The 13,513-nt window shown below is 45.1% G+C and overlaps 1 protein-coding gene across 4 annotated transcripts in view; it reads left to right on the top strand.

Annotated features, from left to right (window-relative positions):
- Window positions 1-13,513, top strand: part of WDFY2 (WD repeat and FYVE domain containing 2) — an 82,768-nt gene that overhangs the window by 51,875 nt on the left and 17,380 nt on the right. For all 4 annotated transcript variants that reach the window (XM_039914919.1, XM_029048450.1, XM_029048447.2 and 1 more), the window contains 2 exons: window positions 513-586; window positions 13,299-13,353. In XM_039914919.1, the coding sequence (XP_039770853.1) occupies window positions 513-586; window positions 13,299-13,353 (129 nt within the window). The remainder of the gene's footprint in view (window positions 1-512; window positions 587-13,298; window positions 13,354-13,513) is intronic.

Raw genomic sequence — 13,513 nt, 5'->3', positions numbered from 1 at the left:
GGAAGAAAGTGCTGCTTAACTCTAGGGTAAATTGTCTTCACAGAAATCTCTGGGGCAGGATGAAAAGAACGTGGGGGAGGTAGGGGAGAAACGTGGCAGGTTTGAGGGAAACACAGAGATGCAGAGCGTTGTTATTGGCCCTTTACAGATGAGAATATTTAAGCCCAGATTGGTCCAGGCTCATGCAGCAAATAGTCATACAGCTCAGCCATGCAAGCCCACAGAAACTTTGTGTTACTTTGCGGTGTAGGGCTCTGATATGCTCGCATGATAAACTGAGTGAAAGGGATAATCTGTGAGAGGAACAAGCAAGGGCTAGGCATCAAACAGGTGACGTTCTTACTTCTGTGTATCTGAAGTGAATGAACGGCATATCAGGAAAACGATGCTGACTTTGCTTTTCTGCCTTAAGAGTGAAGGAAAGTAGCATTGACATTTTAGCTAGGTCGGCACTCCCAAATCAATGAGAACCATAGTTTTGTTAATTTCATCAACATGTTCATTTTTTTCAGCTCCATGTTCATGCATGTCTTTAAACCCGGAAACAAGAAGACTGTCCATAGGTCTAGACAATGGTACAATCTCAGTAAGTACATATAAATAAGATTTCCAGTTGAAATACTTCCCTTCCCGTGGAGTATGTAATATTTATTGTGCTGAGGGTTATTCATCTGCCTTCTCAAGTTGATGGAGAAATTTTCCAGCTAAGGCAAAGAGGAAAGTGTAATGTGGCCAGTTGTAGTTCAGACTGGCATTATGTGCCGGCAGATAATTGGAATCGGTCTTCCTCTGTAAACAGTTGGCTCGATTTCTGCTTGACCCCCAGTGGTGCCCACTGTAGTTAGATTATGGCCATTGCTACACCAATGAGCACAACGGTAGAGATCTCTCTGTTAAAACAGGCTGAGATCCTAGCAGCTTTGAGCAGATTAATTGTTTTGTCATAAGCTTCCCCCCCAAAACAGCAGAATGTAAGGCAATCTTTTTCCTCTTAAATCTGCATGTCTCATCTTGACTCAGACACTCTTCCTACCCTTCCTCCCCCTTTTCTGCCTACTCTATTCCCTAAGCATATCAGCAGAGAGTGGAAGAACCTCAGAAGGTTCTTGGGCCTTAGGGACATGGGAAAAAATAGATGATCCCTAAAATCCAAAATGTTGATTTGCCGTATTAGCACTGTTGGTTTTACTTACCAACTCCTCTTTGAAGTACTTAATTAATAATTAAAATGCTTACTTTGAGGCAACTACTATGCTAAGCACTGGGGGAGAGAGTGTCGCCTAGAGGATAGAGCACAGACCTGGGAGTCAGGAGGACCTGGATTCTAATCCTGGTTCCACCACTTATGTGCTATGTGACTTTGGGCAAGACGCTTCACCCTGGGCCTCAGCTCATCTGTAAAACAGTGTGTGCCCCATGTGGGACAGGGACCGTGCCCAACCCAGTTACGTTGTATTTACCCCCGTGCGTAGGACAGTGCTTGGCACATAGAAAGTACTTAACAAGTATTCTCTCTTTATTGCTGTATTGTACTTTCCAAGCGCTTAGTTCAGTGCACACAGTAAGTGATTAATAAATATGATTGAATGACTGAATATGAACATGATAATCAGATCAGAGACGTCCCCTACCCCACACAGAATTCTCAGTCTCAAAAGGAGAATGTTAAGCACTTAGTATGTGTCCAGCGCTGAATCTTTCACCACTTCTCTTAGGATTTTTGAAGGGAGAAATGGGTATTTTTATGTCGATTTCACCTGAGGCCCAGGTAGACTGTTGGTTGTCACAGGAGGACAGAGGAGCAGTTCACTGGCATAGTTGGGATTAGAAGCCAGGTCTCCTGACTCCCAGCCTTGTCCCCTTCCTCCTGAGCCCCTCTGCCTCTGTTTCAGCATCCTGATGAGTTGCACCCCCTGCTTTTGTAGAGGGATTTGGTTTGGGTCCTTGCTCCTTTAGGAAGCTAAAGCTCGAATCCTAGGGCATTTGCTGTAGCCTTCCAGCTGAAGTGAATTTTTGACTCTGGTTTATGACTCCTGTCTGTTGTGCCAAGACCGGGAATTTCTGTTGTGGTTTCCAAAGACAGGTGGGCAGTTATGGTTCTAAAGGTGAGAGAGGGTTTCAGAGAGATGCTGGAAAGGGATAGGCACCAGTAACTTTGCTGTCATGGCAGGTTCAGAAACTGTTGCTGTTCAGTGAGCCAGATTCTTTCCTACTTTCAAAGACATTTCGTGTGATTATGCACAGAACAGTTACAGTGTAGTAGAATGTGATGATTTCCTGGCTTTTTAAAAAAAATTATGGTCCCCTGTGCTGTCTCTTAAGGCTGAATGTAAAGGACCTTCAGCAAAAAGTGGTTGGGTGGGGGGTGCAAGGAAGGGGGAATGAAATGCAATACTGTGTTTATTAACCACCTCTATTGTTTGATGGATGAAATATCCTTAGAAGAAAATACTCTCCCACTCCCACTCTGTGTTCACTCCCACAACTCCCTTCCGGTTCTTCCCCTTTTTTGGCAGTGATGCTTGTACATTTGTGGGTGTGAAGTGGGGAGTGTGTCTGAATCCTTCGCCACTTCTCTTAGCTCCTACCCACGCCTGCTTGTTGAAAGAATGATACTTGTAGTATTTAGAAAATTTAGCACAGAAGTTCCATTTCCTCTGTTGTTACTGCCTTATTTCTTGCAGGAGGTGTCATTTGAACACAAATGATCCTCTTGTAGAGAGATTGGGATAATACTAATAATGGTATTTATTAAGCACTTACTATGTGTCAAGCACTGTTCTGAGCACTGAAGGGGCTAAGGAGGAGGGTGCTCGTAAAAATGCATTTTGTGCTTCCTCGGTACTTCTCCAGTTCTTCAAGCATGCCGAGAGCCACCCTCCACTTCAGGGTGCCCCGTTAATATGAACATTCTAGGCAGAAATTCCCATCACCACTTCAGAAAATGAAACCATAAAACCACAAAAGAACGCCATCCTTGAAAGATACACATTTTTGAAAGTTTTGAATCATCAGGAGACTGTTAGCTTTTATGAATAGAAATATATACACCTGTATAAACTGAATGGACTTAAAGCACTTAATTAACCTTGTTTTTCACTCTACATATGCTACACTTGTTTGTCTCCAAGTGTGTAAAGTCAGCTACCAACTATCCAGTTTATGAATTCCTTGGGGACTTTGCTCCTCTTTCAGTGAGTCAATCAGTGGTTTTTATTGAGCACTTACTGTGTGCAGAGCTCTGTACTAAGCATTTGGAAGGGTGCAGTATAATTGAGTTGGTAGACACGATCCCTCCCCACAAAGAGCTTAGACTAGAAGGGGTACAGACATTGAAATAAATGCAGATAGGGAAAAGACTAGGGTATAAGGATATGTGCCCAAGTGCCGTGTGGTGAATATCAAGTGCTTAAAGGGTACTGATCCAAGAATGTAGGTGATGCAGAAGGGAGAGTGAGTAAGGGGAAATGAAGGCTTAGTTGGGGAAGACCACTTGAAGAGATGTGATTTTAAGATGGCCGTGAAGGTGAGGAGAGTGGTGGCTTGTCTGATATAAAGAGGGAAGAAATTCCAGGCATCTCAGTACCTATTCTTGGTCATTTCATTCCGAATTAGTACTTCTAACAAAGTTGAACAGAGAAGTGCACATCAGATCAGTCAATTGTGTTAGCTTAGAATTCCGGTAAAAAGTTTTGTGGAGGAGGAAACTGAAATCATTGAATAAATGGGATAATTGGATTATTTATGGGTTTCATTTTACTGGTGCTGATTCCTTCTTTCACAATTGCTGTTGAAAATGCTATTCAGAATAAAGTAACTTTATTTTCTTTAGGAAAAACAATCTATTCACAGTTTATTCCACCTTAGGCTCAGTTCTCACACCAAAAATATGTTGGATGCTCAGATTTCATTGCCTCACACTAACTTGCACTGCCTTTGTTTTCAGTATTAGTGTGTACCATATGGATTTCGTGACACAATCTGTGAACCAAAACAGTTTAATAAGAAACCATGTTTAATCCGTAATCTTGAACGGAAACCACAGTCTCTAATTTGTCGTTAGTTAGAAATAGTTGAGTCTGTGGTCATTTACAATAGTCCTTTGTATTAAAAGGAAACACTGAAAGGTGAGATTGACCTTTCAGTGAGTGTGTGTGTGTGTATATATGTATGTGAGTCTTCAAAGGCCAGTTGCGGATCCAAAGTCCCAGCAATAGTGTACACACACACAAAAAAGCTGTCCCTTGTGGTATGGCTAATGTTTGCAGGGCTTGGCATTGTTATCTCTCTTGCCACTTTCTCTCTTGTTCATTAGGAAACATTGGCTCAAAGAAAGCCGCTCCAGTTTTCTCATCTAGGGTGCACCATAGTCTGAGCCCTTTTTTCCCTGTGTCCTTGAAACACTTCCTCTCCCCTCCTTTGTTTTGGTTTCCCGATTTCTTCTAGCCGTACAGGAGTTGTCTGGACATCCTCCTGTGCTCATTCTCCTCACATGTCCTACCCAGCGTATCTCCATTAAAGTGAGCAGAGTTTTGATACTAAGAGTCTGCCTCGGTTTCAGAACTAGATTCGTGATTTTATTAAGCCTGTAAATGATTCTGGTGGAATTGCCCAAGCAGCTGGATGTGGAACCTGTCTGTCAATCAATAATATTCATTGAGCGCTTACTGTTTGCAGGACACCATGTGGAATCTAGGTCTCTCAGCTGTAGAGAAAGTGGACAGCACTTCAGGGAACATGTCTGTTGTTGTATAGTTATATCGTACTCTCCCAAGTGGTTAGTACAGTGTTCTGCACGCAAGTAAGTGCTCAATAAATACAAATATATTTCTGTAGATTTTTAGTTTGGTCCAAATCTGAGAGCTTTGCTGTAGACACACAGAAACAACTCACACCTTCCTATGTTCTGACCCTTCCCTCTGCCCTCTTCCAAAAAGCTTTGTGAAAATTGCTGAAGCAGTAACTTAACTGGCTCTGTTGAAGGGGCCCTTGAATCAGCTTCATATTATTATTATTAGTAGTAGTATTCTGGGATATTGTTTAGTGGTGGATCTTCTATATGTGAATTTTAGATTTGTGACCATAGACCATTGTTTGACTGTAAGCTCCTTGTGGGCAGGTAACATGTCTACCAACTCTGTGGTATTATACCCTCCCCACAGTGCTGTGCACACAGTAAGAGCTCAATAAAAAATACCATTGATTGATGGACCTTGAGTGCCAGCAATCTTTATCAGCATTTGTGCCCATTTTAGGTAATCAGTTGGGAAGATCCTTTCTTTTCCCCTTGTACATAGTCTCCTCATTCTCAGCAAGATTTTATAACTCTTCTGTTGCTGCACATTGATTTGCTTAAGAGAAAGCAGTGTTAGACCTCACTAGCCAAATGGAGCAGTGAAAAAAATGCCAGGAATCCCTGAGAAACAGACCACTACTTAAAAAATAACACCACGTGGTATATAAGTGCTTACAATGGGCCAAGCACTGCAGTACATGCTGGGTTAGATACAAGAGTATCAGATCTGACAAAAGCCCTGCCCACGTGGGGATCCCAGAACAGGTATTTAATCCCCATTTTGCAGATGAGGAAACTGAAGCCCAGGGAAGTTAAGTGACCTGTCCAGAGGCATACAGTACACAAGTGGCAGAGATGGGATTAGAATTCGTGTCTCCTGACTTCCAGCCCTTTGCTCTTTCCACGAGGTCATGATTCCTTCTGGAAGACAACTTCCCAGGCTCCCTATTGGTGTCCAAGCCTGGAAATAAAAAAATCCTTACCTGGCACGATAAAGGACCTGAGATCCAGTGTATCATTTTCATGATCTGGGAAGAATGTTGGGAAGTGCACCCCAATTCATTCGTTCAGTCAATTAAGGGTATTTATTAGTGCTTAGTATGTGCAGAGCACTGTAATAAGCACTTGTGAGTACTCGAAAACAGGGAAGATAGACATGTTCCCTGCAACAACTTACAGTCTAGAAGGGGAGACAGGCATTAATATAAATAATTTCTAATATGTAATTTAAAGATATGTACCGAAGTGCTGAGGCGAATATCAAATGCCCAAAGGACTCAGATCCAAGTGCATAGGGATGCAGAAGGGAGAGGGATCCGGGGAAAAGAGGGCTTAATCGGGGAAGGCGTCTTGAAGGAGATGTGACCTTAATGCTTTGAAGGTCGGGAGCGTGGTGGTCTGGCATATATGGAGGGGTAGGGGGAGGAGTTGGGAAAAGGGTTGGTGGAGAGATAAACAAGGCTGGGGGGCACACTGAGTAAGCTGGCACTAGAGGAGCGGAGTGTACTGGCAAGACTGGAGTAGGAGGGAAGGAGTTTCTGTTTGATGTGGAGAAGGATGGGCAGTTCCTGGAGGTTCATGGGGAGACATGGACTGAACGTTTTTTGCTTTTGTTGTTGTTTTTTTAAAAAATGATCCAGAGTGAAATGTGGACTGAAGTGGGGACAGACAGCAGGCAGGAAAGTCAGCAAGGAGGCAGATGCATTAGGGCGGGAAAGGATCGGTGCTTCGTTCAGTGGGGTAGCAGCTTGGATGGAGAGGAAGGGTGGATTTTAGCAATATTGCAAAGGTAGGATCGACAGGATTTGGTGACAAATATGTGGGTGAAATGAGAGAGATGAGTTGAGGACCAGAGACAGGGAGGATAGTGGGGTTACCTACAGTGATGGGAAAGACAGAGGACAGGTTTCGGTGGGAAGATTTCCATTTTGGACATAATAATTATAATAATAAGGTATTTGTTAAGCGCTGCTGTGCACCAAGCATTGTCCTAAACGTTGGGGTAGATACAAGATCATCATATTGGACATGAGCCCTGCCCCACATTGGGGTCACAGTCTTAATCCACGTTTTACAGATGATAAAACCGAGGCCCAGAGAAGCGAAGTGACATGCACGGGGTCACTCAGCAGACAGGTGGCAGAGTGGGGAATAAGACCCAGGTCTTTCGGATTCCCAGGCTCTTGCTCTAGCAACCAGGCCACGATGCTTCTCATGCTGGGGAGGTCATCCAAGTGGAGATGTCCTCAAGGCAAGAGGAAATGCCAACCAGCCTATTTCTTCTCTCTGACCTAATCGTCTTCCCGCCCCCGTGTGTCCTGGAACACAGCGGGCCTGCACTCTTGCACATTCTCATGCAGAGGAAAGCTCTGTGGCCATATTCGCCTGGCCCACCGCCAGGTCCCCAGACAGGCCCCCAGACAGTTTCTCCTGACACTGCGGCGAGCGGTGTATCCCAACAGGTTTCGCCGTCAGGCTAATGTCTCTCCACTCACAATAGCCCTTCTGTTTGCCAAAAAGCATCCCAAAAAGTGCCTTTTGGCAGAACTTAGTGTACCTTGCTCTTCCTGGTGCGAGCTAGTCAGCTGGAGTTGAGACCTGTGAGACCTGTGAGGAGGCATATGGGGTATTTCCAGTCTTTCTAGAATAGGGGAAAATCTGCCGGGGTGCTCTTTGGGCTTCCCAGGCGGAGGCTGCAGAGCCAGAAGCGGGCTCTGCGGAAGCTTCTACAGAGTCTGGCTCCCTCCCCCCGCCTTCCCAATCCAGCCTGGCTCCCAGACCAATCCCACCGGAGCGGAGGGTGGGATTATCCCATCCCTGAGGATTTGAGTTTCTTCTTAAGTGAGAAATCCACAGGAGCTGCTGAGGTGCTGGAAGAGGACTCTCTGAATCCTAAAGTATAGACTCTAACTAGGAAAAATGGCTATTTCAAAAAGCCATTAAACAAGAGTTGCCTGTAACGTGGAGAAGCTGATTTCCCCCCAAGGGCTGGAGTCCTCCAGGACTTTCCTCCACCTTGGGCCACTTCTGTGAGTTCGAGGGGCTCAGATGGAGGGTCCCGGCGAGCAGTGGACTGTCCTGCTACTCCTTCATTGGGCATCCTTGGGGTTCCACATGGCACCCCCAACCTGAATTTAGACAGAAGAGGGGCAACAGGAGCCCTGAGGATCTGGGCCACATCTCCCTAGGCCCTAACTGTTCCCGTGGAGCTGGGTCACATCTTGCTGGGCCTAGCTGTGCCCCCAAGCTGGTCCAAGCAGACAGAGTGCCGGAGGGTGCCTGGGTCACTGGCCACCTCTGACAGTATGGATGGTCATCTACGTTTGGGAGGGCAGGGTAGTGGTGGTAACCGGGGCAGCTTGTCTGGAGGCAGCAGGTGAGCCATGGCTGGATCTTCTGGGTAGTGTCCTCCTATCCTCCTATCAGCCTGGCACAATGACTGGGCTCTTTTACGTAGGGGCAGGCAAGCGAGTTGTCACCTATGCTTCGTAATGCAATCTGTCGTTTTGCACTGGGGGAAAGGGAAGCTCTTGTTACCAATCCCAAAATCTGAACTGGATTATTTATCAGAAGTTTCTGTCTTAAAATAAGTATTAGCTCTCAGAGTTAATACAGAGTCTAGGCTGCTTAAAAGATTTATATTTACATAAGTATGTGTACACACATACACACCCAGCAGCTAAATTCATAGCTCCTGAATTTTTACTATTTGTAAGACATTAAAATATGTTACCTGCTTCCCACTTCAGGAAAGGCATATGGGGACATTTAGGGAGAGGGAAGGGGAATCCCCTTTGAAGGGTTCTTGTGTTCTCTAATAACAAGTGTGTTCCACCATGCACAGTTCTTTCCTTCACAACTTTGGGCTCTACCACATGCCAACTCTAGCAGAATTTTCGATATTCATTCAAGAATTTCCCACACTTTTCAAAATCGGTATTGGTTAAGTACTTTCCATGTGCCAGGCACTCTATTAAGTGCTGGGGTAAATACAAGTTAATCAGGTTAGACACAGTCCCTGTCCCACATAAGGTTCACACTCTTAATCCCCATTTTACAAATGAGGTAACTGAGATACAGAGAAGTTTAGTGACTTGCTCCAGGTCACACAGACAAGTGGCAGAGCTAGGATTAGAACCCAGCGCCTTCTGACTTCCAGGTTCATGCTCTATCTGTTAAGCTACACTCCTCTAAAAATTTGCCTTGGGTGAGTTTTGGAATCAGAGGGGAAGATGTCCAAGTGGCAGTAGAAAACCTGAACTCAGGCTACAAAATCTTCTCCCTTCCATCAACGTGAGCCAGATGCGACTGCATAATCAGCCTTGCAAGTACCCACTTGTCCATGGGCCAGGGACCAATAACCACTGCAGGTGGACCAGAAATAAAAACTGTCATCTGTTTGAAACTTGGGCAGAAGGAAAGCTCAAAAAGATTTTATTTTAATAAGTGGGTAAAGAATCTGATTAATCTGAAACTGTGGCTCCATCCCATGGTGATTAACTCCCATCTTGCTACCCTCAGCATACTAGAGTTCTTAGAGTGTGCGTGTGTATATGTGTATGTCTTCAGAAGGGTATTTGGAGGAGGAAATTGCTGAGTTGTTGCACCCACTGAGAATGCTGCCTTTAGTGGGTGGCTGCTGTCAGAGCCCTTTGGGATTTCTTCTCTTTTAAAGGCAGCACTCCTCCCAGTTAGCCAAACTTGGAAGATCAGGAGTGGAAGGAAGTGGGAAGTTACTGATATTTAAGGATTTGAAGCACCAAGTGCCTCGAATGGAAACTTTCCGATCTAATATAGCTGGTATTTGTTAAGCTTCTACTCTGTGCCAAGTCCTGTACTAAGTGCTGGGGCTTTGCAGCCTGGGCAGATCAGACATGTGGGGCTGAGAGTATAAGTAACCTCTTCCTTCCTCCTCCCTGGACTGCCAGGGCAGGATCTTGGGATTGGCATCAACCAGTAAAGGTCAGAGCTCCATGGTTTAGTCGGGGGGGAAAACACAGAACTGGGAATCAGGACACTTGTATTCTAATACTGGCTCTGCCGCCTGCCTGCTGTGGAGCCTTGGGCAGGTCACTTGCTTCTTGCTGCCTCAGTTTCCTCTTCTGTAAACTGGGGAATAAATACCTGTTTGTTTTTTAAAATGGTACTTAAAGGCTTGCTCTGTGCCAGGCACCTTGCTAATCGCTGGGGTACATACAGGATAATCACTTCGGACACAGTCCCTGTCCCATATGTGGCTCACTGTCTAAATAGGAGGGAGTAGGATTTAATCCCCATTTCACATAGGAGGTAACTGAGGCACAGAGAAGCTGAGTGACCTGTTCAAGGTCACACATCAGATAGGTGGTGAAGGCAGGATTAGAACCCAAGTCCTCTGACTCCCAGGCCCATGCTCTTTCCATTAGACTGCACTATTCTCCCTTCCCCTTAAACGGTGAGGTCCACGTGGGTAAGGAACTGTGCTTGGTATGATTATCTTGTATCCACTCCAGCCGCAGTTGTTACTACTGAAAGCCAATTAGCCCGTCTTTATTATTGAGGGTCTGCTCTATGCAAAGCACTGTACTAAATATTTGGGGGAGATCACAGAGATAAAAGACCTGATCCTGGACTTCAGGGAGCTTACAATCTATCAGAGCATGTAGAACTGGTCTCGGTGTGAGTGAGGTCAGATTATAGGCCCAATTTTTTTCCAGTCAGCCTGTCATTGATATTGAGCACTTAGTATATGCAGAGTACTGTACTAAACGCTCGAGGAGTGCACAGTACAATAATTCCAGTGGGTAGCATCAGTCTACTGACGTCCCATGGAATCATTCTGTCAATTAATAAGTGGTATATATTGAGCAGTTATTGTGGACAGAACAATAAACTAAGTGCTGGACCGCGCACCAGGCAGATGGTTTTTCTGAGAATAGCAAAGGAGCCTCTGGGAGCTGATCTGTGAGACTTCCCTCTGCCCTTGAATACTGTTCTTCCCTCGGCACGAAGGTACCTTGGTGATGGAGCTGAAATTTAAACTCTACAGATCAACCCCCTTTGGCCCCGCTCCTCTTCTGAGTCTCGACCTCCAGTTTTTACTCAGCAACAGTCAGTAGTCCAGCACATACCTCAAACCCCATGAAGTCAGGCCATTGAAAGATGACCGGAAAAATTAATCGCGCTTGCAAGTTTTGGGGGTTGGTTAAAAAAATAAATGGTACTTACTGAGCTTTCGTTCTGAACAATAACTTGACTTCCAGACGTTGACTTGCATTACTGGACAGGACACAGCGTTCACTTGCCAGACCTGTTTTTCATGCCAGAGACAAAGCATTTCTTGCTGTTGTGAAATATACAAGGGAAGAGCATAGTCCGTTCATCTGAGTTTTTTAATGAACGTGTGGTTAACTAACAGATGAATGGAAAAGCAAATTTCTTTTAATTTGGTGTCAAAGACATTGGTTATTTTCTCATAAAAACCAAGGGCAAACTACTTTTGGAGCCATTGTTCGCCAAAGGTATGTGTCTCGTCAGCTGACTGACTTCCAAGCATTCTGGATCAGACCTAGCTAATTGGTGAACTCACAGAACCCATCTCTTTGGAGAGCGTTGCTCTTTTCTTTCACCATTTAAGTCCCAGATGGGCTAAAATCTGCTCTCCACCCCTCCACAATGATGCCTTGGTCAAACTCTAGCAGTCACTTTGTTTTCCCAATGCTTCTGCCTCCCAGTCTGTTGTCCTTGTTTGGAAGCTGGTCACCCAATCCAGGCAGCCAAGGGGAGCAGCGTGGCCCAGTGGTCAGGTCCCGAACCGAATAGTCAGAGGACCTGGGTTCTCACCGCTTGCCTGCCGGGTGACCTTGAGCAAGTCCCTTAACTTCTCTGTGCTCCAGATTCCTCTTCCGTAAAATGGTGATTCAATGTCTCTTCTCTCTACTATGTAAACAATGAGCCCCATGAGGGCCAGGAACTGTGTCTGACTTGATTATCTTTTATCGACGTCAGTGCTTGGTACAGAAGTGCATAACAAATACCACAATTACTTTTTTTATTATTATTACTAGAAATGATGGAGGGAATCTTATTTTCTCCAGTACCTGGAGAGCCATTTTCACTGCCAGCGTGGTTTGGGGTAAAGGTGAACTAATGAAGCCCTTCCATTTATATAAAATGAAGCCCTTCCATTTATATAAAACTTGTAGCCACTGGCCGAAACCTTACTTAAAAATCACCTCCTCCAAGAGGCCTTCCCAGACTGAGCTCCTCTTCCCCCTCTACTCCCTCTGCCATCCCCCCTTTACCTCTCCGCAGCTAAAGCCTCATTTTCCCCTTTTCCCTCTGCTCCTCCACCTCTCCCTTCCCATCCCCACAGCACTGTACCCGTCCGCTCAACTGTATATATTTTCGTTACCCTATTTATTTTGTTAATGAATTGTACATCGCCTTGATTCTATTTAGTTGCCATTGTTTTTACGAGATGTTCTTCCCCTTGACGCTGTTTAGTGCCATTGTTCTTGTCTGTCCGTCTCCCCCGATTAGACTGTAAGCCCGTCAAACGGCAGGGACTGTCTCTATCTGTTGCCGACTTGTTCATCCCAAGCGCTTAGTACAGTGCTCTGCACATAGTAAGCGCTCAATAAATACTATTGAATGAATGAATGAACGATTGCACATTTGCATAACTGGGACGAATGGAAGGATCTCAGCCCCGGCCCCTCCAAATAGCTTCTTTTCTTCCCACTCTGAGGCAGAATCGTGGACTAAATGGACCATTGATCTGTGAGCCCCATTTGGGACAGGGACTGTGTACAACCTGATTATCTTCCGTCTACCCCGGCGCTTAATACAGTGCTTGACATAGAGTACTAGCACTCAACGAATGCCACCATGTATCATTATTATCTTTCCCAATGGATGCATCTTACATACTAATGTTCTTACATAAATCCAGTCTTCATTTCTGCTCATCAACCGTGCTTAAACCCCGAAGGCCCAGGTGATATTTGAGAGAGCAAAATGATGATCAGTTGGACTTAAAAATCCCTTCTGGAAAGCCGTGGGAGTCAGATGAAGGGAAAAGAGACACTTCAGAGGGTCTGACTGATTTCTCTCGGTAGAAAGAGGCGATAGATTCCTTTAGTTGAAAGGACCCATATGCCTGGCTTCGAACCAGTGCAGTACGAGCTTCCAGCTGCTGCAGAGAGCCTTAAGGGCCAAAGTCCTAGCGAGCCTCTGGCTCCGGGTCTTTCGATTTGTGATACTTCTGGCCCAAACAAGAGCCTTGAGCTGGTCTGACCTAATTCTCTTCCATCTGAAAATACCCAGTGAATAACCCAAGCTGATCAGTGGGTTGCAGGAATGGTAATATTTGCTGCTTGGGAAAGCGAACTCCTAGTCTTAGCTATAAATCTAGTTTCTATTTGTGAACGTAAAATTCGATTCTGGATTGCACAAAGCAGTTTTGCTCATGGATGAGTTGCTTTTCCTGTCCTGTTAAACTTTTTTTTTTCCTTCCCTCCAGGAATTTATTTTGTCAGAAGATTACAACAAGATGACCCCAGTGAAAAGTTATCCAGGTAGGAAATGGAGCTGAGCTTTCTTTTTAGAGGGCCTTTGTTTCTCCAAGTGCCCCTGGAGGGTACCAGATGGCAGTAGGGTGAGTGACACTGAATAGAGCACGGGCCTGGGATTCAGTAGGTCATGAGTTCTAATCCCGACTCCGCCACTTTGCTGTGT

The sequence above is a fragment of the Ornithorhynchus anatinus genome, chromosome 20, assembly GCF_004115215.2.
Source record: "Ornithorhynchus anatinus isolate Pmale09 chromosome 20, mOrnAna1.pri.v4, whole genome shotgun sequence".
In the NCBI taxonomy this organism is placed as follows: domain Eukaryota; kingdom Metazoa; phylum Chordata; class Mammalia; order Monotremata; family Ornithorhynchidae; genus Ornithorhynchus; species Ornithorhynchus anatinus.
This window is presented reverse-complemented; position numbering and strand designations above follow the sequence as displayed.